A 24062-nucleotide genomic window follows, 5' to 3' on the forward strand; every position below is an offset into this window, starting at 1 on the left:
TTTTAACTGCTGTTCTTGCTGCATCACAGGGCTACGTAACACACTTGGAGGAAAGCACTATCCACCCTCTTCCACATTCATGAGCTCCAAAACACCTGTGATTTGCTGGTGTTGCTGTGATTGACAGAGGAGAGAGAGTATGCCATCCCTCCCACCCAAGAGAGCACTGTCAGACTGGCTGACACACAGGATTATGGGATACACTGGACAGGGACAGTCTGGACTGTACATATACACAACATGATTATACACAGACATGACTGGATGCCCTTCTGCTTCAAAATACTCATTGAGTCGGCAGCACTCGTTCACACCGATCTTTGATTTATATTAGTGATTAATATTCATGAAACAAAAGCTGGCAAAATACATAGTTTTCATTTTCACTTTCTGCTACATGTGGACAGATTTATACCACACAATGTGAAATGTCCAGACTTTAGATTGTGAATGTGTGATAAGTTTGTAAGTTATGTTTACATTCATTACAATACATTGTTCAGTGAAATGTGACAGCACTCCACCACATGCAAGCTAGGGAGTGTGTAGCACAATCAACATCACTTCCTGTGTGAGTCATTTCCTGCTAATAGGTTAGTACATGTGTTAGTGTAAGTGAGAGAAAGTTGGTCCAGCGGGAGCATGCCCAGCTGTGTATGGCATGAATTTGGCCTTTGCGAGATGGAGGCACACCAGGGCGCAGTCTGCTGAGTCAACAAGTGTTTGTTCATTTAGATAAAGAACAGCGGGCTCCTGGCTCTCCACTGCTCTGTTTACAGAGTCACCAGACACACACACACACACAGAGACTATTGTTATTTCTATCATAGTGCTTTGCAGCCTGGAACTGCAGTGCTTTTGAAGCTCTTCTTACACACAGTTCTGAAATAAAACATATCTTTAAGGCTAAAGGACATTAGCAGAGTTCTTGCTTATGTGGATAATTAAACCAAGCGAGGCTCCCTGTGAACATCAGGCATTGATCACGACTGAATAAATGCTTATTTGAGGACGCAGCCCCATTCATTATGTAAATGCCGAATCTTTTGTTATTCATCATCCCAGAGTTTGTGCGGATCTGAAGAGCATAGAGCTTTTGATACACACCTCTCAAAGCATAACAGATGGCTGTTTACACACCAAAGCTAAGGTCACTAGGATGCATCATACTTTTGCAAGAATAGCATCATTTGCTTTGCATCATTTTCATTTGTTTATAAATGAAAGTATCATTAATCTCAGTTTTTCACAGTTTTTTTTTTAATTCAGTGCTACAGTTTTGCTGGAATTTTCTTAGGAAACCTATATATAGTGATACTTATTGTGTATTGTAGAAATGTCTTTGAGAATTGTGATATGATATTTTTGACATATTACACCCCTAGATATGAAGTAGAATGGCTTACATTTTAATTGTTTATCATTACTGATAAATCTTTTGCCAGTTTTAAGGCTGTTGTATAAGATTCAAGATGGTCCACAACATAAAATAAGACCCTAGAATTTAAATGACTAAAACTGAAACTAAAATATATACAAAAAGTAGATAAAATTCTAAAAACAAAAAATTTAACAAGAATATAACAAAACAACTAAGAGATACTAAATTAAATATCAAATGAAAACTTAAAATAATATTGAATTCAAATTGAAAAAAAAAAAAAAAGTATTTATAAATATAGCCGCAAGCAGTGATCTGTGGCTTCCAAGCAGCCGCCACACATAGCACCCAAGAGGCCACTTCTTTACAAGTTACACAGAACACTAAAGAAACCATAGGAGAAGACTCACACTATATGTACAGTACTCTTCCCATCTCATCATATAAGCATTGTGGATAGAGTCAGGCAAACTTTTGCCTCCTTTCACTATCAAGAGCTCTTGCAGACATCATAATTGTATTAAAATCATTTAATGTAAAAGAGCTGCAAGCCAAGAGTCATTTATACCAGCAGTGCAGACTGCATATGGCTGAATGTGTAAGCAAAATGCAGTAATCAGTGGCGTCTGCTCCCTAATGGTTCTCTAAAAGGCACAGTTTAGCTCCTAGTCTCTCCTTCACCCAGCTGTAATGGGTCAGCTTGATCGACTTTGGCTGAAATGACGGGAATGACTGGCCTGCTAATGTGATTGTCCTCTGGTGTTAAAGCCTGAGGCTGTACTGAATCCAATTCCCATTCACAGCTTTGGGGACAGAATTAGAGTGGAAGGTCAAAACTGGGGTAAAGTGTACTATTTTGGAATACTGATGAGCTTTTCCACATAGTTTTGTTAAAAAACGATAATAAAATACTAGTGAATAGACTTACTTTTTAAGAGTTGGTTTTGGCGTAGAGTTACAGTTAATTTCTCTGGATGAAAGGTTTAGTAGCTGAGCCTAGCTACAACATAAATATAAAAAATACACTTTAGACTCTAGAGTGATGTGTTTGGCTGGCTTCATATGTCTTGCAGGAAGTGCATGTTAGCCTTCACCCTCCCCAGGTGGTAGCTATCGTATTATAAGGGAGAGCTTGCTGGTACGTGGGAAGGTGACTAAATTGTGGAGAACAATGAGGGAAGTTTTTTAAAAAAAATGCACTTTAGGCAAGTAGGGTAAGTATATGCTGATATTAAAAATTCACATTATACTATTTCGATTATCATTTATCACGATTTGCAGTATCATCACAGAATCGTACTTTAAAATTGACCTCATTGCGAAAACATTTTTCTTGACAGTTCTTCTTCAAACTTTTGCAGAGCTCTCAAGTGATGATCAGAGTTATGGAATTTCATAAGTTTCCGAGTTGGACACATTATTATTCTCCTTCAGATTTGTCCAAACTAAGGAGTCTTAGAAAATAACCGTACTTATTTTCCCTTCTGAAATGAACAGATGTTCTGCCAAAAAATGTTGCTTATCAAGGCAAACTCCTCCCAAAAGGAAACACCAGAGATATAACAATGTTTAGAAGTGTCTACTTGAACAATATTCCGTGTGCTGAATATCGCAGTTTATAAACAGGAGTCATGGGAAGAGATCATTATATACTGCGCAGTAAAGCTTTCTTATAAGACCCTCAGGCACTATATCATGAGCACTATCTGTTAAAACTTTTATGGAATCTCTCAGTGTCTGGTGGCTGTTTAACAGAGCCTTCCTCATGTCTTTCGTGTACCTCGGCTGAGGCATTTCCTGTTCAGAAATCATTGCCAGCTACAGCAGCAGAGCCAGCTCTCTCATTCTAAACACCAGCAGACCACTAGAGTAAACGATACAACAAAAGAGATACTACATCTTAAAAATGGTATAGTAGTAATCAGGAATACTATATGCAGAATTTTTCATGTGATGCTTGGATTGTTCAAGGATTGCTCTAAAAGAAGAACAAATCTTAAAATGATTTTTGTAACATAAGCATTACATATTTTATAATGTGCATGATACTGAGACAGCGTGACAGGCAACATTTGAAATGAGATTTGTTTCTTGTAAATTATGTACTCTATGTGTATTAGGTATGACTTGGTAAAGTGACAAATCCAAGTTAATGTCTTGAGTGATTTCTTGGACCAACCCTATGGCACATGTGGGCCGAGGTTTCTTCAGTTCCCCACTCACAATTTTAGTTCCTATCTGCAATTAGTTCCCATTTACTGTCTGATACACAAAAATAGAAGGAAGTAGCAGAGATTGTTGTTTCCTCTGGTGAATGATGGCCAAAAGTTTGTGGAAACCTGACCATCACACCCATATGTGGTTCTTTCTCCAAACTGCTGACACAAAGTTGGAAGCACACAGTTGTATAGAATGTCTTTGTACGCTGTAGCTTACAAAGATTTAAGATTTCCCTTCACTGGAACTAAAGGGACTAAACCTGTTCCAGCATGATAATGCCCCTGTGCACAAAGTGAGCTCTATGAAGACATGGTTTGCCAAGGTTGGAGTGGAAGAGCTCGAGTGACCTGCACAGAGCCCTGACCTCAACCCCACTGAGCATCTTTTGGAGCATCTAAACTGGAACGCAGACTATGTGCCAGGCCTCCTCGTCCAACGTCAGTGCCCATCCTCACTAATGCTCTTGTAGTTGAATGAGAAAAAAAATAGCCAAAAAAATAGCCACATTGCCACGCTTCCCAGAAGAGTGGAGGTTATTATAACAGCAAAGGGGGACTAAATATGGAATAGTATATTCAGTAAGCACATATGGGTGTGATGGTTAGGTGTCATATAGTGTAGCTAGTACAGTTAGCTTGTTTTGCTAATGTGCCAACAGAGCTAGTATGAAGCCTAGCAAAATACATGTAAATCACCTGTCAAGCACTTTTAATGGTTCTTCACTATGTACCTCTGAGGTCTTAAGAACCCTGCAACAGAGGATTTCCTTCTCATAAAGTTTCCTGGTAAAAGAAACATCACAAGTACCCTTGAAAAACCCGTTTCAAAACATTTACCAACACAACTGGAATGAAAAAATAAAAACAGATGATTATTTGTATATTCAAATTGAAATGCCTGAGCTTTAAGTGTTAACAATGTGCTAAAACTGTAGTTTAGTGAAATGATCTCATTGCTGTAACTTCAGGCTGAGACTGCTGGTGTTCTCTCAGGCTGTTTCTGTTATTACAGTCTTGCTGTAACTAGAGTATTGCATAACTGTGATCCCGTGTTCTAACATACACACAGAGCAGTTGGGTGAAACGCTAAAACCCTCAGTGGTAGGAAATGTATTAAGATGACAAACAGCTCCATACGCAATGAGATCAAATGGCATTACATAGCACCCACGTCTTTTTTTAGATACCTGTGCTACTTTCATTTCTCTCCGTTATATGGTGTTGCTGTGCTTTTTAACAGACGTGAATCGTCATGATGTCATCTGGTGCCTTTGTTTCTGTTTTTCTCCTGCTTGGCTGAAGACGCTGCTCGCCTGAGAGTAAGCTGCACCTCAGGCCAAGAGCGAGAATGCACAAAAGGAGCATGCGTGTTTGTGGTATTTTTTCGTGCAGTTTCACAAGGCTTAACCAGACAACATGTGCAGTAACACACACTCTCCTCCCACTGGTAAACATACTTGTTTATCGCTGCTCTAGTTAAGTGCATGGATATTATTTTCAAAAAGCTGTGCTCTACCCAAGCAGCTGTCTTCTCATTCTTTGGCTTGCTCAAAGTTACAGGATGAGCTGTGTTTCATAACACATGTCTTTAGTAGTCTCCTATTTCACCGCCTGTTGCACTTTGACTGCAAACTACAAACCACATGCTTTTCACATGCAGCGTGCCTTTGAGTCTTGGAAAGAGTGCGAGTGCACGCACAGTTCTGCACCCAAGATCTCATGCTGGATGATGGGTATTTTGACAGGGGGTGTTTGATTTGTGTGTTCACAGTGGCAGAGGACAGTAGTCTTGCCATAGACACCCACTTAATGCTCTTCAAGTAAGGAATAAAACACGACACGGTGCAGCATTTTAGAAAAATAATCAACGATGGGATGTTGTGATGCGGCCTGATGTGGAGCTATAACAGCAGCTCAGAAAGTGTTTTAATCCTCGTACACAACAGCAATTTGCTGACAATTACAATTTTTACATTTAATGTTATGGAACGGCCATGAGAAAACTTAGTTCCTTTTATCACTTACATCAGCTATAAATAATAAAAGAAAACGCAGCTTGTCATGTTACAGAGAAACCTCAAAGTGTAAACTGCTCTGTCTTGAAGACTTTCTTGTGGTGGAAAATGTATTGACCGTTACAGATCAACAAGTTGCTGATGCTGGCCCTAATCTCTTGTGGGCACAGTACGAGGTTCCTCTCACTACTTTAGTTTAAAATGGGAGAAAAAAACATTTCATATTTTCTTTGGTTTAACTACAGTGTAAAATACATTTTAAACAGAAGTAACATGATTAGGTTTGTAAATTTGCAGTAAATTGTATGCGGTCATGAGAGACAAACAGTGAGTTACTGGTTACTTGCTAGTGAGAATGCAGGGTTAGGGGTATCATTAACAGGTGACGAGGACGAGAATAATATCAGGCACCTGTAACACAAGGGATGCCTATAATGCCTGGGAAGTCTATTAAGTATTGTAGGTGTCACAACTTCACTCACTCCTTTCAACCACTAATTAAACTCTTTAAATGTAGTGATGCCAAATATGGAGACGCAAATTGAAGTGTCTAATTTCTGCCAAGACCCATTTCAGTTTTTATAGCGTCCTGAAAAAGAAGTCGTCTATGTCATATAACCACTCATAAATAGGATCTTTATTGCAATATGGAGTGTATACGGGTTGGAGTGTGTGTTAGGTTAGCGATATCCTAATTATGCTAATTAGGTATAGTGTGCAGTTACTATACTGCTTTTGCTTATATAATGTGTGTGTTTTTTGCTGTGTATTCTGAAGACAGTGCGAGGGTAGGAGACCAGGCTGAGAGCACTTCTTCATTATTTATAGAACTTGTATTTTGCTAGCTTGTAACCAGGGCAGTGGGCAGAATTTATGACCTGCAGCTGCATACGGTGTGTGTGTGTGTGTGTGTGTGTGTGTGTGAGTCAGTGTGTATCTAAAAGCACGTGTGCGTGATGGTCAGTGCATGCAGGTTTCTGAATATAGGGTTGCACAGATTTGTGTTTTGGTGCGCTGCTGTGATTAATTAAACAGGGTTAATTTCACCCCACCAGTTGTCGCTGTCAATGTCTGCTTGTCCTGTCTCACTTTCCTAAATAGAGCTTGGGCTCCAGGGAGCGAGCTGGAAGTCTCCTCTCCTTCATTTTCTGTGTTTCAGAAGCAGCAGCGGCCACCCAGTGCTCCGAGATCTGACTTTTTGGCTGTGTGTGTGTGTGTTACTCAGACGAGTCAGCATGTTCTGAGTGCGTCCCCTGGTGAATGGGGCAGGCAGGATATCATTCATTCATGCACTTCATCCACAGAGTCCTTGAAGGAGCATCACATGAACACGAACTTTGTGGCTGACTACAGGATGTGTGTGTATGTGTGTGTGTGTGTGTTTATGGAGGAAGTACAGTGATGTGGTTCCGAGCAGGGCAGGGTTGTGCTGTGTTGTGCAGTGGTTTGCTGACTGGAGGTATGAACATCTGTTTAAACATTTAGCACAGCAAAGCATAAAAGAGGTTCCTTGAACATGAATGAATGGTTAATTTATTACACTTTTTTTTCCCTGCAGGTGCAGCTGTTTAGAAACGCTGCAGATTTTTAGCACAGCAGTGATCCTGACAAGGATCCAATTTCAGATTTGCTGATAAAGTCAGAACTTGTACTTTTAAAAAAAATATGCTGATATCATAGGAGCATTTCAATTTTATTTGTAGAGCGCTTTTAACAATGGATATTGTCACAAAGCAGCTTTACAGGAATATATAAATTTAGGATATAAATTTTAAATTTATAAGTTTATCCCTAATTAGCAAATTAGAGGCGAAGGTGGCAAGGAAAAACTCCCTGAGACGATATGAAGAAGAAACCTTTAGAGGACTCGAAATAGACTCAAAATGGAACCCATCCTCATCTGGGTGACAACAGATTATAAATAATTCCCTTATAACTATGTACTACATGGTCAACAAGTGCAATTGTGTAAACAGGAAATTCATTATAGTTTTCACATGAAGTCTATTTTGTTGAAGTTATCAACTGTTCACTGATGGAGACTAGAGTGCAAAACTGTTCATGGCAAATTGCAGTCCTAAAGATATCATAGCAATTGTAGTCCTAAGCCATCGTAGCAAAACTGTTCGTATCAATTGCAGTCCAGAGCCATGTTCATGGTTTTTAAGTGGTACCACCCCCAGTAATCTCATGTATCTTTAGTCTGTGTGGCGTCATCCTCAGCAACAGTGAGTGGTCTCCAAGTAATGAGAACTCCAACCTGAAGTAGGGCATCAGGATGGATCAGGCAGGTCCGGGGGGCAGAAGGGGTCAGGATCACTGGTATCTCAGGAGTAGCATGTGTAGCTCGACAGAAAGAGAGAGAGAGAAAAGAGAGGGGGGGGGACAGAGAGAAGGAGAGAGAGAGATTATTAGGTATGCTAATTGTCACGTACTGGTTAAGGATGATGTATACTGTATGCAGTGTGCAAGCAGGGCTCCGACAAGACTAACTATGACAGCATAACTAAACGGGAGAGCCAGTAGCACAAACATGAGCGCGCCCTGGGACATAAAGAGGCCAGACACTCCACCGTCAACAAACCTGAGTGAACGTGTGAGACTGGGGGGCGACAGCATCCAAACGTCCCAGTTCACCACAACACTCTATGCCCGCGAACCCTCTAGATCTACTCCTTTACCTAAGAAAAAAAATCTATTCAAATCAGCATTTCTCATGTCCTTATTTTTCCCTGTCTGTGTCACTGCAGAATGTGTCACACGCTGTTTGAAGGAAGTCATTACAAAGCAGTGATTATAACAGCAAGTAACCAGTAATGTTATGAAGGAAGGTCTCATTGTCTTAAGGAGAGAAAATTACTGAGATATTTATCATTCACTTTCATGGTTCATATCATTCACTTTAATGGTTCACTTACCAGCAATATTGGCTTCCTGCATTTCTTAGATTTCTGTCTTTCCGTGGATTTCCCCCCTGTTTTCCTCCCATTTTAGTCATTGCCAATTTGCATGCACTAGACAGCTCTCCCCATCATACGATAGCTACCAATCAGGGAAGGTGAAGGCTAACGTGCCTTCTCCAGGTCACCATATCTTTTTGAACTGCTGCTCAGCTGACCTAACTCAAGGGAAATCACTATCTGCCCTCTTCCACATACTTGCCCACGATTGGTTATTGTCACTCTGATTGACAGGGGAGAGAGAAATACCATCCCTCCAACCCAGAGAGCACAGCCAATTACTTTCTCTGGGTGTCCAAATAGCTATGTTTACATGCAACCTAATAATCTTTAATATTCCAACCGATAGCTCGGCTGAACCCCCCCGTTCCCCCAGTTTATTTATACACCTTAATTGTAAACCGATTAAGGCATAATTGTGAGGTTGAAAGGGCATAAAACTAACATATGGGGCATGAATTGACCTCCGTAAAGTTCAGCATTTAATATTCAGTGAGAATACAGAAATAATGGGTAAAAACCAGGATAAAAATTCTTCACAAACTCTTCTTGTTGCTGTGCATTTTAATAGTCACACCTGGATGAGGTTATGCTGAGATGGAAATAATATAAAACTGATTAAAAACACAATCAGCATGATTAAAAAGCTTGAATTGCTGACTGGACTTACATGCTCTATGTTGTTATGGTAATGTTGACACCAAAGCCTACTTTACGCATAACTTTGAGTTATGTGAGATGGGGGGTGGGGGCGGGGCTTCCAGGGAGTATATTATATATTACATATATAATAATATATATTACATATATATTATTATATTGGGGCGTTCAAAATCATGTGCAAATCATTTGTAGGTCTGTCATCTCGTTTTGTTGGAGAGAAAAGGACTGCTTTTATGGCTTATTTTTGTGTAATACTTGCATTAGCATACTCCGATTAAATTCCGGAGCTCCTATGCGAAGTGCGTAAAGGTTGGCGGGTCTGATAATATATTCGGAGTAAACCTCACTGGATGTTGTGGTAGTGTAAAATCACATAGAGACAAATCCTTATATTGCACAAACCTAGTGTTTAGTCTTCTTTGGCAACCAAAAGACAATACATTGGTCTTGAATTTGTGATGAAAATTCACATATTGAAGGTGCTTATTTGCTCTAAATGAATAAATTGCAGCAGTTGCTTGCCACTATGGGGTTTGTATAATCGCTACAATTGTGCTGTGTTATGCACATACTATTACACTTATGTGCCTGATAAGCAGTAATGAATTTCTCAAGCATGTATGTGTACAAGATTTTGTTTGACCCTTACAACAAGAGGAGAATATAAGTGAAAAATAATGATAGACAAAAATAATGATAGTTAAATGTAAAGCAGGAAACGATTGTAGCCCAGCTGTAGGCAGGGACAGCTGTGTCTCTGTGATTTAATCCAGCTTCACGTTTCAAGGTAAATCGGAACTGTTCCCTTTAGAGCATGCTTTTCAAGGCCACATCTTTTCATTGAGATTCAAATCACGTCGTGACTGACACTTGAGAGTTGGCTTGTACTTTTCCCACTGTTCCGCATCTACAAGCTTTCCTGGCTTGCTTGCCATAATAAAGCACCACAGAGCAAATTATGCGTGTTATATATATTTTTTAAAAATGTCTTTCCCTCTCTTTTTTTCTCTGAGGGAAACAGAGCACCTGTTTCTTCAGGCAGGCTAATTAGGCAGTTTAGCGTAGGAGTTGCTAGCAGTTAAGTGCTGTTTGTGTGTGTGAAATGTGATGAGGGAGAGAGAGTGAGATGGTGGGTGACCCATCAGTGATTTTAGAAAGAGAAAGGACTAAATGTGGGCGATTGACAGAGGTCACCTGCCACAGGTTGTGCATCTTAAATTCTTTCAGCCAGCCCACAGTACACCCCCATGAAACTATGGACAAAACACTCTTATTATTACTGTAAAAATGCTATATGGCAGCTTGTATAAAAGAGGAAACAGATATCACATTATTATTCATAATGTTAGACATATCCTAACATAAAACTGGGCAAAATAACAATATAACAGTTACTCCATTGTTACTCTCATTGACAAGCATCTATTTAGCAATTTTTAGCAACTACTTATAGCAGCACCAAACTCATGTTGTTAGCAACAGAGCTAGCCAAGCTGGCTAATATTAGGGTTAGTGTTATTAGGCTAACTATTATATTCTGTAATTTAAACCAGTACTTATATTTGCTAGCAAGCTAACTAATATTAGGCTATTATACGTCATAATTATAATCAGTACCTCTGTTTGCTAGCAAGCTAGTTAACATTATGCTATCTATTATATTCTGTAATTAAAACCAGTCCCTTTTTTTAGCTAGCAAGATCCTTAATATTAGGCTAACTATTATAAATATTCTGCAATTAAAGCCAGTAGACTATTTATGTTTATCAGCAAGCTAGTTAACATTAGGCTAACTATTAGCCTGTATTCGCCAATTAAAACCAGTAGCCACTTTATGTTTGCTAGCAAGCTAATTAACAGTAGGCTAACTATTATATTTTGAGTAACATTAACCAGGTTTGCTAGCAAGTTTTCCCCTCACACTACAGATTGGTGGCTGAGAATAAAGACTGAGCTTGGACGTACTATACATTTTGTATAGTATTTTGTAGATATTTTTAATGCAGCGCTATTGTTTGGTTGGCACCTTGTGAGCAAACCTAAATATCATGATGTGCATCAGGTCTAGAGGAAATGGTTTCAAGTAGCATGATATGATATTTTTTCCATATTGTCCACCCTTTTCTTTATTTAGCCAGTCAGCAGAAGCATGTGTGCTAGCATGACTGGTCATGTCCTGAGTAAGAAACTGTTTTTGAAAGCTGGCACCAGCAGTGGCTTCTCCTGACTTGCGGGAAATAAGAGTCTTATGTAAGACTCTGGATCTGCAGAGTGTGAACAGTTCTCCAGAACGCCGCACACTGTTTGCAGTTTTTTCCCATGCTCCGTGGCGCACGGATTTCGACTCTTTCCACTCTGGTCTGCCCGCTCTGGGCCTCTCAAAGTCCAGTGGTGAATAGTTTCGGTCAGGTGGCCGTGCTTTGTGCTGAGGTAGCATGAACATTTCTCCCTGTTGCTCCGTCAATGGCCCGCACTGTTTGGGAGAGATGTTTTGGTGGCAGTGAATGCAGTTTTTCTCGCCCACAGTTGCCATGTGACTATTCGTCTTTGTGTGCGTGTCTAGTGTTAGGGTTCAGTGAGTTTAAGCTTGCAACTTTGTGGGTGAGTGAGTCTTTGTTAATTATGAATGCGCTGAATGTTCACACAAAGACTGTATTTGGCTCACAATAAGAAAAATCGGCGCAATTTGTGTTTGAGCGAATGAGTAATGATGCAGGCTATTTTGACAAAATATGTTTAGCCCGTTTCCACTGTTCAGCTGCGAATATTGATGACTTGCAGAGAAATTCTCCATCATGCCAGAACGCAACACCCGAATCAATAAGCAAAGAGAACATGCATCTCAGTGCATAACCCTGTTTTGCCTTATAAAATGCATCTACAGTCAGGTCCAGAAGTATTTGGACAATGACAGAGTTTTTGTGATTTTGCCTTTATACACCACCACAATGGATTTAAAATAAAACAATCAACATGTGATCGAAGTGTAGACTTTCAGCTTTATTTTAAGAGGTTCGACAAAATATGGCATTTACCGTTTAGGAATTACAGCCATTTTCAGCAAAGTACCTCCATTTTCAGGGGCTCAAAGGTATTTGGACAATTGACTGACACTTCGATCACATCTTGATTGTTTTATTTCAAATCCATTGTGGTGGTGTATAAAGGCAAAATCACAAAAACTCTGTCCAAATACTTCCGGCATGACTGTATGTGCTGTTCATTGCTATGTGAAAGAAACTCAGTGTTGCTATTAGCTATGTGACAGTTACTGAACAAGTGCAGCTGTACATTCATTCCAAACTGAATTATCCATAAAATAGCTCAAACAGAGTAACAATAAAAAGCAAAATTAAGTGTGGAACATAGACTGTACATCTGTTTGCTTTTATTTTCATACAGATTAATATTCAGGGCACAGTGCGCACACATGTGAGTTACTGTGAGTTAATAGTTATGTAAACATAAACACAAATCATTGCAATGCAAACAGTTTAACAGTCTAGTGGATATTCACGAATTTTAGGTTGCAAGTGTTTATGGGTTAATGGCTTTTTCATTATCTTGTTCAATAAAAAAAATGGAAAAAAATACTTGTACTTAGGATTTTGTGTTTCTTGAAATTTAACCTTAACCTATCTCTAAGTTCATATTTTTTTGTGTATTAAAAAAATTGATGTGGTGGTTTCATGTTAGACAGAAAACAGAAAGAGGTACAGAAGCATCCACACTTTACCTTCATTTAGAAATCAATATTTTGTGAACATGCAAATTGAAAACACCCCCATGCTCTGTATTTGCATACTAGAACATGATTGGTTCTTATATTTGTGACACAATAACATTTGCCTGTCATGTGTTTAGTAGTAATTTAATTAGAAAAGACACATTTTTTTGAAGATCGCTGTGATTTAATGTATATTGAGTGAGTGAGAGAGATTTGGGAAGGAGGAAGGGGTCTAATTTCTGAATTTGTGCTGTCTCAGCATGGATGAGTCATACTTTTGCTGATGGGATTCAGAGTCAGTGAGAGGAAAAAAGAGAAAGCGATGGAGGGAGAGAGAGAGAGGGAGAGAGAGTGATGTTATATCAGAGACTCACACTCTGTCAGTTGTTAGCCACTGAGGTGTGAATGTGAGGATGGATGTCCGGTCTAGACTGGATCAGTCTGCAGTCTAAAACACTGTGACAGTTCAGAGATCAGAGCAAAGTGGTGAACTCTTTTTGAACTTGAACTTTTAACTCCCATCTCTTTCTGCATTATTAATTTTCTCTTTTTTTCCCCCTTATTACTACAACCTCGCACTTGTTTCCGGTCAGTAGATGAAGCTTCCTCCTTTAGCACTTGCCCAACATTTTGCTTCTTTAATAGCTATGAAAACTTTATGCTTTAAGTCATTCACATCACAGTCTCCTATATCAGGGGTGTTCAGCAAAAAGTTGTGAAGATGCAGTTACATAAATTTCCTTACATCCTTACGTGAATTTTTTTAATCCCAATTCGCTGCTGCAGTTATTAATTTTGATTGAACCTGCTTGCAATATTTTCTAATCTAAGTTGGTTATATTTTCCCAAATATAATCAAATTAGAAATTTAAATCACCATGACTCTGACCAGGATAAAGTCATTTCTGAAGATGAATCAATGCCGTAAACGTGTTCCCATGCTGAACATGAACATGGCAAGCTTAATATCTATTAAAGTAAAAACTGACTGCTTCTGTGACTTGTTTGTCCTGATGCACACACATATTCTGTATTCTGTAAACATTATGTTTTCATCAGCAACAGCTCGCTAATCACACCAGAACGGATAAATGAAATGAATAAATCTTCCCTTTCTGACGGCTCTAGTAACTCAGTAACGCTGTAGCTAGTCTCTGACCTGATTAGCTACCTTTAGCTACATCACTTATATAAATACATCTGATTGGCTGAGAACAGAGTATCTGCTACAGAACCTGAGCTGGTTCAGGATTAGAAAACTGGAGATTTTTCAAATGTCTACCGTTGGCGACTGTTGTACTACAAGGTACTATATGAATTTTTCTCAAGTGCCGTAAAACACATTGTGGCGCAATCGAAACTGCACCTTTGGGGCTTTGTCCCCTTGCGGTTTTGTCTCATCTGCCTTATGGCGGATACCAACTTGCAAATTCCACACAGTGCTCAAACCTCACCATGACAAATAATGAGCTCCCTACAGACGCCTGCTTGATGTCTCACCTTGAAATGAAAAATCATCTGCAGCTCACTAACCACAGACAGAAAAACACGTGTGAATGGTACAACTGCTGAGTCACTGATATCATCATACCGAGGTGTGTCTTCCTTGTGAGAGATTTGAATCGTAAAATCTGTCTCAGCAGGAAGATAGTGGTTATAACATGACAAATGATGAGTGTTGTGTGGGATTTGTCTTGCGAAATAAGGCCATGTGCCAGTGGCACTATTGTTTGCTGTGTGAGTGGAGATGTGAGTGTAGGTGTGTGATGTGTGTGAAATGTTTTGTTACTGGCATCCAGGTTGTGCAACATTGTAGGTGTTCACAAATTCAAATCTGTACATGTTTTGGTAGATGTTAAGATTAGGTGTTGAAGGAAATTGGCACGAAAATATTTGCACAATGTAAAATATTTGTAAAAAAAAAACAAAATGTCAAATAATAAAATAAAATATTTGTACATCTTGAGTGCAAGCTTTTAAGTCACAACCTCCCCATTTGTATATTTGAATTGTTTACTTGGTTGTACATGGTGGTGGCTTCTTTCTTTCTTTCTTTCTTTCTTTACTTACTTATTCATTTACTTAATCGTATTATAATCGATAGTGTTAATGCTATGCGTGTATATATATATATATATATATATATATATATGTATATATATATATATATATATATATATATATGTACATACACACACATATACACATATACATATATACATACATACATGATAAATCAGGATGTTTAACAGGAAATGAAGGAAAGCATTTCAAAGAAAATGTATTTGGGGACAGGGGGCTCAGGTGTTGGTGGTAGGTGGCAATAAAACATCTAATGAGTATCTCTCTCTTCTCCCTCGTTCCTTGCCACTTCCCCTCCTCCCCTCCTCTCCCAGGCTGTGCAGCCTCACACTGAAGAAGCTGATTGTTTTGAAGGAGCTGGACCGGGAACTCAACTCTGTGGTCATTGCTGTCAAGATTCAGGTATGACAAAGCGAGTGTGTGTTTCCATTATGTGTCTCTTTTTTGCCTTTTGTGTGCATCCGCACAAGCCCTTCACACCCGGCACCGTGGAAACTGGGAGCTGTTGCCAGGGTGACAGCTTGTTCAGTGGGAACGGCGAAGTGAGACGGGTGGGAGCTGAAATGATGCATGCTGGGATACGCTGAGAGGATTAGTTCAGAGGCACTAGGAGGCCCTCAACATTCTTCACAGGTCGCTTTGAGTATGTGTGTTTGTGTGTGTGCGTGTGTGTGTGCGTGTGTGTGTGTGTGTGTGTGCACTCCTGACACAAACAGGCTTTTATTCTGTATAAAAGAAGAACACTAAATTTGAACCCAATAATTAGGTTCAGTCATGGGTCATGTTCTGAGAGTTTAAATTCGACCCCTGTTCAAACGATCGCGGGATTGATGACCTCATAAGTAAGGAGAGCTGAAGTAAGAGAAATAACTATACTCTGTCTCAGCTGTTGATTTTATTCTGGCTCAGAAGTCAGATCCTTAACAGCTTCATTAAGGGGGGAAATCTTTTTATAGCTGTCCAGAAGATCAAATTAAGGAAGTTAAACCTGTATCATCAATGTGTTTACTTCCAGTCAATCGGTGCCTTCGGGAAGGGTCTGTATTATGATCTGTTAACTGAACTCTGTGGAGGAGTGGAACAATATGACATGTCTCATATTAAAGACTGTGATGCTGGGTTTATTTGTAGATTAGGTGGTTCAAGGGAGTCTGCTAGCAACACAGGAAGAGAAGCCTGTCTTTATTTGTCTTGTCACAAACTGCAGCTATGGTGTTTTTGTACAAGCTCTCTTTTCCTCAGTTCAGTGCAAACTCAATGCACAATGCACATTTCAACTTAACTAACTACTCCCACTACTTCTGATTCTCTACTGTTCACCTAATATAGCAGGGCTTTATCAACTGGTGGACCTCTGCAAAGTATTTCAGCACACCAAACCAAGTGCACCAAACATGAAAAATTACTGCATCAGAGCCGAGCAGTGTATGAAAAAAAATGGCCGTAGTTCAGTGACTGTTTTTTTTAAAAACATGAACAAGTGAGGCTTCTGTAGCAGATCCTCTGTTGTGGCTCATCCAGGCAAATTTATGTAAATTATTTAGCTGAAGGCAGCTCATCAGACCAGAGACGGATCTGCAGAGAGCTAGAGAAATGATAATGATAAAAAAAAAAAAAAAAAGTCGATGATCAAAACAGAATGTTTAAAGACCACTGAAGCTTGTGGAACAAAGACAGGCCATGTTCATTAACATGGGAATGTACAAGTTTCACATTCATTCATCTTCAGTAACTGCATTATCATGGTCAGTCATGGTGGTTTAATACTAATGTGATTATATTTTGGGAAATAGAACCAACTAATTTTGTTAGCGAATATAGAAAGCAGGTAAAATCCAAAATATTTACTCATCCAGATCTTTATACACAAAGAATTTTAAGTAACTGGACCTTTACAAATTTAGCCGACTGCCCCTATAACGTAGTGTGCTGCCTTTTCCCAAAGCCACTCGCCCTCTCGCAGGTACTTACTACGGGCTCTTGAAGTTTCTCAGTCATAACTACTTAGCAGAATTGTTTTCTAACAAATTTTTACAAAGTGTCAAAACTCAAAACCATTTTAAGAAATTTAAGTATAAATTCACATATCTGAAAATGTATCTTCACAGATATGAACATTTAAAACACACATTATTACTACCATGAATTATCGTGAACACACAAAACACCAAACTTAACACAGAAAAACTATTTAGTTATGATATGAAAAAGTCACAGTATGATAACCTCAAAAACCAATAATGTGTTTTGCAGCACATTTCATTAGCTTTTAGTGTGGCTAAAATTGAAGTGTGACATTGAATACCACAGCAGAGTGCAAGTATTATGGTATTTGGTTATATTTATGATCAAAATTTTTTTCCTGATTCCACCTGGTATACTTGTGTAACCTGTTTTAATATTTCACAGACAGACCACACCTAGATGTGATACTGTTTTTTTTTTGTTTTTTTTGCTAACATTCAGATCCCTTATCACAGTAAACTGTCATTCTGGTGCTATGTTGTTACACACAGGATGGAACTAAACTCTGTGGGTAGTAAGGATGGAGGATACCACTGCGGTGTTGTTTGATTGCAGTATGATACAGATACTTATAAATTAGTGTGTTTGTGATATCAAGATAAAATGGGAAAAGCATTTGGTTCATAGTATTAATACAATATCATACAGACCATTGACACATTTTGTCTTATTTGAAAACAGTTTAGTTTGAAATAACTCCAAAAGTGAAATAACTCCAAATTCAGTTTTTTTTGACATTATAACCCAGCAGTGAATATTCAATTCCATCTCCTTGTTTGCTCCATTCTGTTGTACTACAGTTCTGAATGATTACAAGTTCTTGATTTATTTTCTATAACAGCTGCTCTGATAGTGGTTCCTTCTGCAATGTTTATATTAACATACTTGTTTTAATACAATTTTGGAAGGAGTCTCCAGTGCCAGTGCTTTGTAACAGTCAGAGATAAAGCTTTGCACTTTGAGCTTTCTCTCTAGCATGACTCTATACATTTTTTTTCTTATTAACTTCAAGAGAGAAAGAGAGGCTGGTGAGGGAAACAACTATTGTTACTGCTATAACATAAGTGATAACAAGCATTAAGTTGTTTTGTAGATGTTCCACAACATTAAAAAAGTAAAATAAAAATAAGAACAAAACATTGGGTTGTATCACACCGCTCTGTCGTGAATTATTTTACTATAACAATACGCCCTGTCATGTTTACTACTTACTTCTAGCACGTGTCTGTGTATATACAGCGTGATTGAAGGACAGGAAAGAGAAATAGATTCGATGCTACATAGTTATTTGCGACAATATTATAAATTTCATTTCAGATATTAAAATTAAGGCAAACATTTGGTATCAATATTTTTTATGTGAGGATCAATTTCCAGAGAGACACTCCAGAATCAATACAATCATTATTTGCCTTCCCAAATTGGCTGCTATTTGTCAAACAGTAGAAAATTACTGCATGACAGGATTCTGCAGCCTCTCAGCCAGTTCAGGAAAGGTCATGCAAGAGATGGAAGTGGAGCTTTCCAAGCACTTAATCTACCACAGAGAAGGAAGTCAGAGAGTACTGGCAGTAAAGCCTTTGAAAGTATCTTGTATATCGGACTGACTAAGAATATCCAGTGTTTTCTTTCCCTAATGATTCCCCTCTGTGTGGACCAAATCAGTTTTTGCTGGCTTTGGAGAAACGATAGACCAGAGAGAGGCAGATGGAACGAGTTCATAAATGTGAAAAAGAACCTGAGATTTTCAGACTTGGCTGTATTTCTGCCAAAGGCCTGATGACGCAGACAAGCCCTCATCCGCTTTATCTCCACTCATGCTTGGAGACTGTGAGTTGGTAAGCACTTTCCCTGAAGGCTGGATCGTTGAGGGCTTTTCATCACGTCTGTTATAGATACGTGTGTGTGTGTGTGTGTGTGTGTGTGTGTGTGCATATTTATTGTTTGAAGCCTCTCAGAGTCATTTCTCAATCTCCTTCTCTTCTGTGCTTCACTTCTTTTCTCATCTTGTCTCTTTAACCTTTCTTTTCTGTAGACCATGACAATGAAAAACAAGATCCTTAAGTGCTTTACTGCTTCACGAACATTGGATCGATTCATTGTGTGGTTTCCAAAGACCGTCTCGGAAGGAAATGAAAACAAGATGGGAGCTTGTTATTAAGACTGAAGCTGTTTTTATCAGCCGTAATGCTTTCCTGCCTTTGTTTTATTAACTTTAGACCGAACACATTTTGCTGACTCACACAAAGTCCATATCTTTATAACAGTAGCTGCAAATATACTGTATTTTTCATTGGGTCTTGTTTAAAGGTCAGTACATCTTTTCTTCCATCAGTGGTCACACAGGCCATGATATTGTATATGACTTGTATTGGAGAGCCAACATTTTTTAAAATATTCAGACATCTGGAATTCCTCTGGTTCTGGCATATCATCAAACTATAAAACTATGGCTGATATTATACTTAGGAACTATACTATTCCAAAATGATCATGAGACTGCTTTGGCGACTTTGCTTATTTTCCAGAGATGTCATAAAAGGATGAAACATATGTTTGTTAAGAGTGAAGTGAATGGTCCCTCAAATATTTCTACAGTACTGTGCCATGTAATCTTTGAGAATGCAAGAAGAGATACACATTACAATCACAGTCCCTAAAGGATTCATTTTAGGGACTGTCAGCCATCATTCCTCATGGATCTCCACTGGAGTTTTATTCTATCCCTGGCAAGAGAGTACTGTCACATACAAATATAGCACAGTGAAATTATTTTCTTTGCATATCCCAGATTGTTAGGAAGCTGAGGTCAGAGATACAGCACCCATGGAGCAGGGAGGGTTGAGAGTTTTGCTCAAGGGCCCCACAGTGACAGCTTGGTGGTGTTTGGATTTGAACTTAGTAAGCTAGAACCTTAATTAATGAACTAACACTGCTCCCTCCAGCACTAAGGATTTCCATTATGATGAACCATTTTAACAGCAGTGGTCATAAAATTAATGACAGCAATCTCTAATAGCATTGCTAGTTCTTGTTACGCCACCAATGAATTGGTGCTCTGAATACATGCTCTGAACTTCACAACCCCCATGCGCTTCTAAGAGAGGGCCTTAAACAGATAGGGAATGTGCATAACATAGTAACAGAGGAGGTGTCATGGCAGATTAAACCTTTGTGGAATGCACCACCAACAGATAACAGATATGAGGAATTCTCACCAGTGGTTGGACAAGACAAGACTAAAGGTTAGTGCAGAGGTAGATGCTAGCTCAAACAAAGCAGGTTATATCATAACAGAAAACAAAGTACAGACTAGGTGGAGAGATCCCTGAGATAATCCAGCACTACCTAGCATGTTGCAAAAATGCAGACAGGGAAGGCATGAGAAAAATGACTAAGTGGCAGTGATGGTATACAGCTCCATCTTCAAGGAATATTGGCTGAATACTCCCCAGTCCGAATCGGAAGGACTCCAGAAAGAGCGGAAAATAACTAAGCTCCTGTGGGACATCCAGAGCCAGACGGATAAACAAGTAAAGACAAACCAAGCAGACACAGTAATGGGAGATAAGGAACAGAAAACAGAAGATCTGGCAAAATTTGATGCGAACATCCAAAGGAAGAAATACTAGAAGCTGGAGAGATTCCAGGTCTGAAATAGGAACTTGAAAGAATGTGGAATGTAAAAACAAAGGTTGTCCCATTTGTGAAAGGAACGTGTGGAGCCGTGACCCGAAAGGCTCCGACAGATTCCGGGAACATGAATCTCAGTCCCGAAGAGCATAACCCGAGGAGTAACAAAAGTATTGCACTGCACCCTGACTGCATCGAATTCTCAGGGCTCTGGCGATATATATTACACTGGCACCATTCCAACACTCATGACTATGTCAAATATTTGTTCAGGTTGAAGCAATTCAGTCTGCTTTGCATTTACTGTAGGTGTGCATGTGAAGTGTCAGGCCTGTGCATTTAGCCAGCAGACTTTGCAACACTGCCACCGTGTCCCTTTTGTATCTTTCGCTTGGCAGGGCTGATCAGCAGCTGGCAGCTTAGACAGATGCCAAAGCAGCTGGTGGTTCGGCCACTGGAGACACGGAAAGCTCAGTGGCACAGATCACGCACACTTCACAACCATTTCATCAGCTGGGAAAAGTTCGCTTATTTACTTATATTATTTGCAGCCTGTGGAAGCTCAATTTACTCTAATTACTCCAACAATGGCTCAGGGAAAAATGATTGTCAGACAGGTTTACAAAGAAGCTGTGGGTTTTTAATTGCCATCAAGCTTGTCAATTTATTTTGGAAATGATCTGATTATACCAGGCTCTATAGTCTTCTTTTGCTGTAATATTTTGAATGAAAACCTAATCAGTTTTCATTTGTCAACCATGTCAGTGTATTATGAATTCCTGAGCTGCTGAGAATTTTGCTCAATGGCCCAACAGTGTCTCTCTGGCAGTTCTGCGATTTGAACTTCTCGTTTCTTTTACAGAAGCTTTATAAAATCTTACATCATCTACATTTGTGTCCTCAGGGGTCCAAACGTATCTTGAGGTCCAATGAGTACATGCTCCCTCCAAGTGGCCTGATGGAGACAGACCTGGAGCTCACATTTTCCCTACAGGTAGTAGATTTAGTACATTTTTGTTTGAAATAACACTCCGTTTTGATTGGGCCGAACAAATGAATGAAACACAAACAGATCACCGTCAGAAATAAACATACCAAACTGTACTTTTCCTTCTTGCTGCTATGGTAACATCAAGGGTACATCTTTTGTACCTTTAGTATACATCTTTTACATGGGAAGGTGCATGTGGTGTAGCTGTAAGTATCTTTAATGATTTTTAAAGGTATACTATATTCACCTTTCCAGGTACATACAAAGACACATACTGAAGGTAAAAAAAAGATGTTGGTGGTGCCATGCCAGTAACAAGGAAAAGTACAGTTTGGTACCTTTATTTCTGAGAGTGTAGAATATATTCCTCCATATCTATATCCCTATATAAAATGTAATTTATGTAGTTTTTCAACATCTCTCTCAGTCTCTGTCACTTTTGTAGCATATGTATGATTACCACATGTAATTTTAACACTAAGAGAACTGTATTTATAATGCGTTTTGAATGTTTTTTTTTTAATTTATTTTTAGCTCTAGCATCTAGATCTTAAACTAAACTACAATCATTACCTTTTAACAGAAAAAAAATCTTAGGATAAGAGAGACATGAGACAGTGTCTTACCAATGCTGTTCTTATAGCTTTATCCTACTTTCCCACATTGGTGCGATATAGTAAAAAGTAATTCTGGTGAATTGTTTTCCCGAATTGTTTCAACATGGTATCAGGCCAAAACTGAAGAATTTTTGTGTTTACCTTGATCCACTATGTTGCTAACATATAACTGTAAATTATTTGCTTTGAAAAAAATAGTCACACCTCTGAAAGGTTTTATGCAAATTTAGAGCTTAATTTACCGTTAATTTCCAGTAATTCATGAAAATATGTGTTTTTTTAAATGTTTATTGGCTAGCCCAACCTGCATGCTTATAATATTTATATTAGTGTAGTAAATATAACTTGAGTACAGGGACTCATTGAAATAATTGTATGTAGTAATCACCCATATACTGCGGATGTGGTAGATAAAGATTCTGTTGGATTTCCTTAATGCAGTATTTGCAGACTTTCCTACTGGAATCTTAATTATTTGCACTGATTCCAGATCATTTGATAGTGTTGGGCATTTTGTTGAAAGCAGTATGCAAAAATAAGTTATACATTATGTTACTGATATGAAAGCACTATGCTTCTGTTCTGTTTTCATTTCGATAAAATATTGAGCAGCAGTGCAATGCATAAAATCATGCACATACAGGTCGGAGCTTCAGTTATTGTTCACATCAGACATCAGAATGGAGAAAAAATATGATCGCAGTGACCATGACATGGTTGTTGGGTGCTAGACGGACTGGTTTGAGTATTTCAGAAACTGCTGACCTACTGGGAAAAACTGGGAAAAAAACCAGCGAGCAGCAGTTGTGTGGGCAGAAACGTCTTGTTGAAGAGAAAGATCAGAGGAGAATGGCCATACTGGTTCAAGCTGACGGGAACATTATGGTAACGCAAACAACCACTCTTTATTTGAGTACCACTCTTCATGGTGAGCAGAAGAACTTCTCAGAATACTCAACACACCAAACCTTGACACGGATGAGTTACAACAGCGGAAGACTACATTGGGTTCCACTCCTGCCAGCCAAGAACAGGAATCTGAGGCTACAGTGGGCACAGACTCACCAGAACTGGACAGTAGACAATTGGAAAAACACTGACTGGTCTTTTTTCAATCGTCAACAGTCCAGTGCTGAACATTAACTGAAGCTCTTCTCTGGTATCTGCATGATTTTATGCATTGCACTGGCTGATTGGATAATTGCATGAGATGTATAGGTGTTCCTCTTAAAGTGAGTGTATATCTGATTTACAGGAGTTGACTGGAAGCTGATATTATATCGAGAAGCCCTGAACTGCAAAAATTCCATTTTGATTTACCTGTCTGTATAAAGCAGTATGTGTGTGTGTGTGTGTGTGTGTAAGTGAATTCTTGTGGGAAAGAGACGCTACAGTGCTTCAAACCAGAATGATGTAATATTCTGTAATAGTACCGGTCTCTCTTACAGTTCTCTCTTTCACTCAGACTCTTAATTTAGTTTTTTTTTTATCTCTATCTCTCCGTAGTATCCCCACTTCCTGAAGAGAGATGCTAACCGCTTGCAGATCATGCTCCAGAGGAGAAAGCGCTATAAGAATCGGACTATCCTGGGCTACAAGACCCTTGCTGTGGGCGTTATCAATATGGCAGAGGTGGGAATAGAACCAGACAGCCATTTACATTTACATCGTTTGGCAGGGACCCTTATCTATCACGGCTCTCCAGTGGTGGTGCTTTATAGACTCTATCCAAAATATATCCTCAAGCTA

At 39.0% G+C, this 24062-nt stretch overlaps 1 protein-coding gene across 2 annotated transcripts in view; it reads left to right on the top strand.

The window, feature by feature from the left end:
- Positions 1–24062, top strand: part of si:ch211-126j24.1 (phosphofurin acidic cluster sorting protein 2) — a 70263-nt gene that overhangs the window by 11728 nt on the left and 34473 nt on the right. For both annotated transcript variants that reach the window (XM_026916023.3, XM_026916031.3), the window contains exons 2-4: positions 15362–15449; positions 21610–21699; positions 23820–23945. In XM_026916023.3, the coding sequence (XP_026771824.1) occupies positions 15362–15449; positions 21610–21699; positions 23820–23945 (304 nt within the window). The remainder of the gene's footprint in view (positions 1–15361; positions 15450–21609; positions 21700–23819; positions 23946–24062) is intronic.

This window comes from Pangasianodon hypophthalmus, chromosome 11, assembly GCF_027358585.1.
Source record: "Pangasianodon hypophthalmus isolate fPanHyp1 chromosome 11, fPanHyp1.pri, whole genome shotgun sequence".
NCBI classification, from domain to species: domain Eukaryota; kingdom Metazoa; phylum Chordata; class Actinopteri; order Siluriformes; family Pangasiidae; genus Pangasianodon; species Pangasianodon hypophthalmus.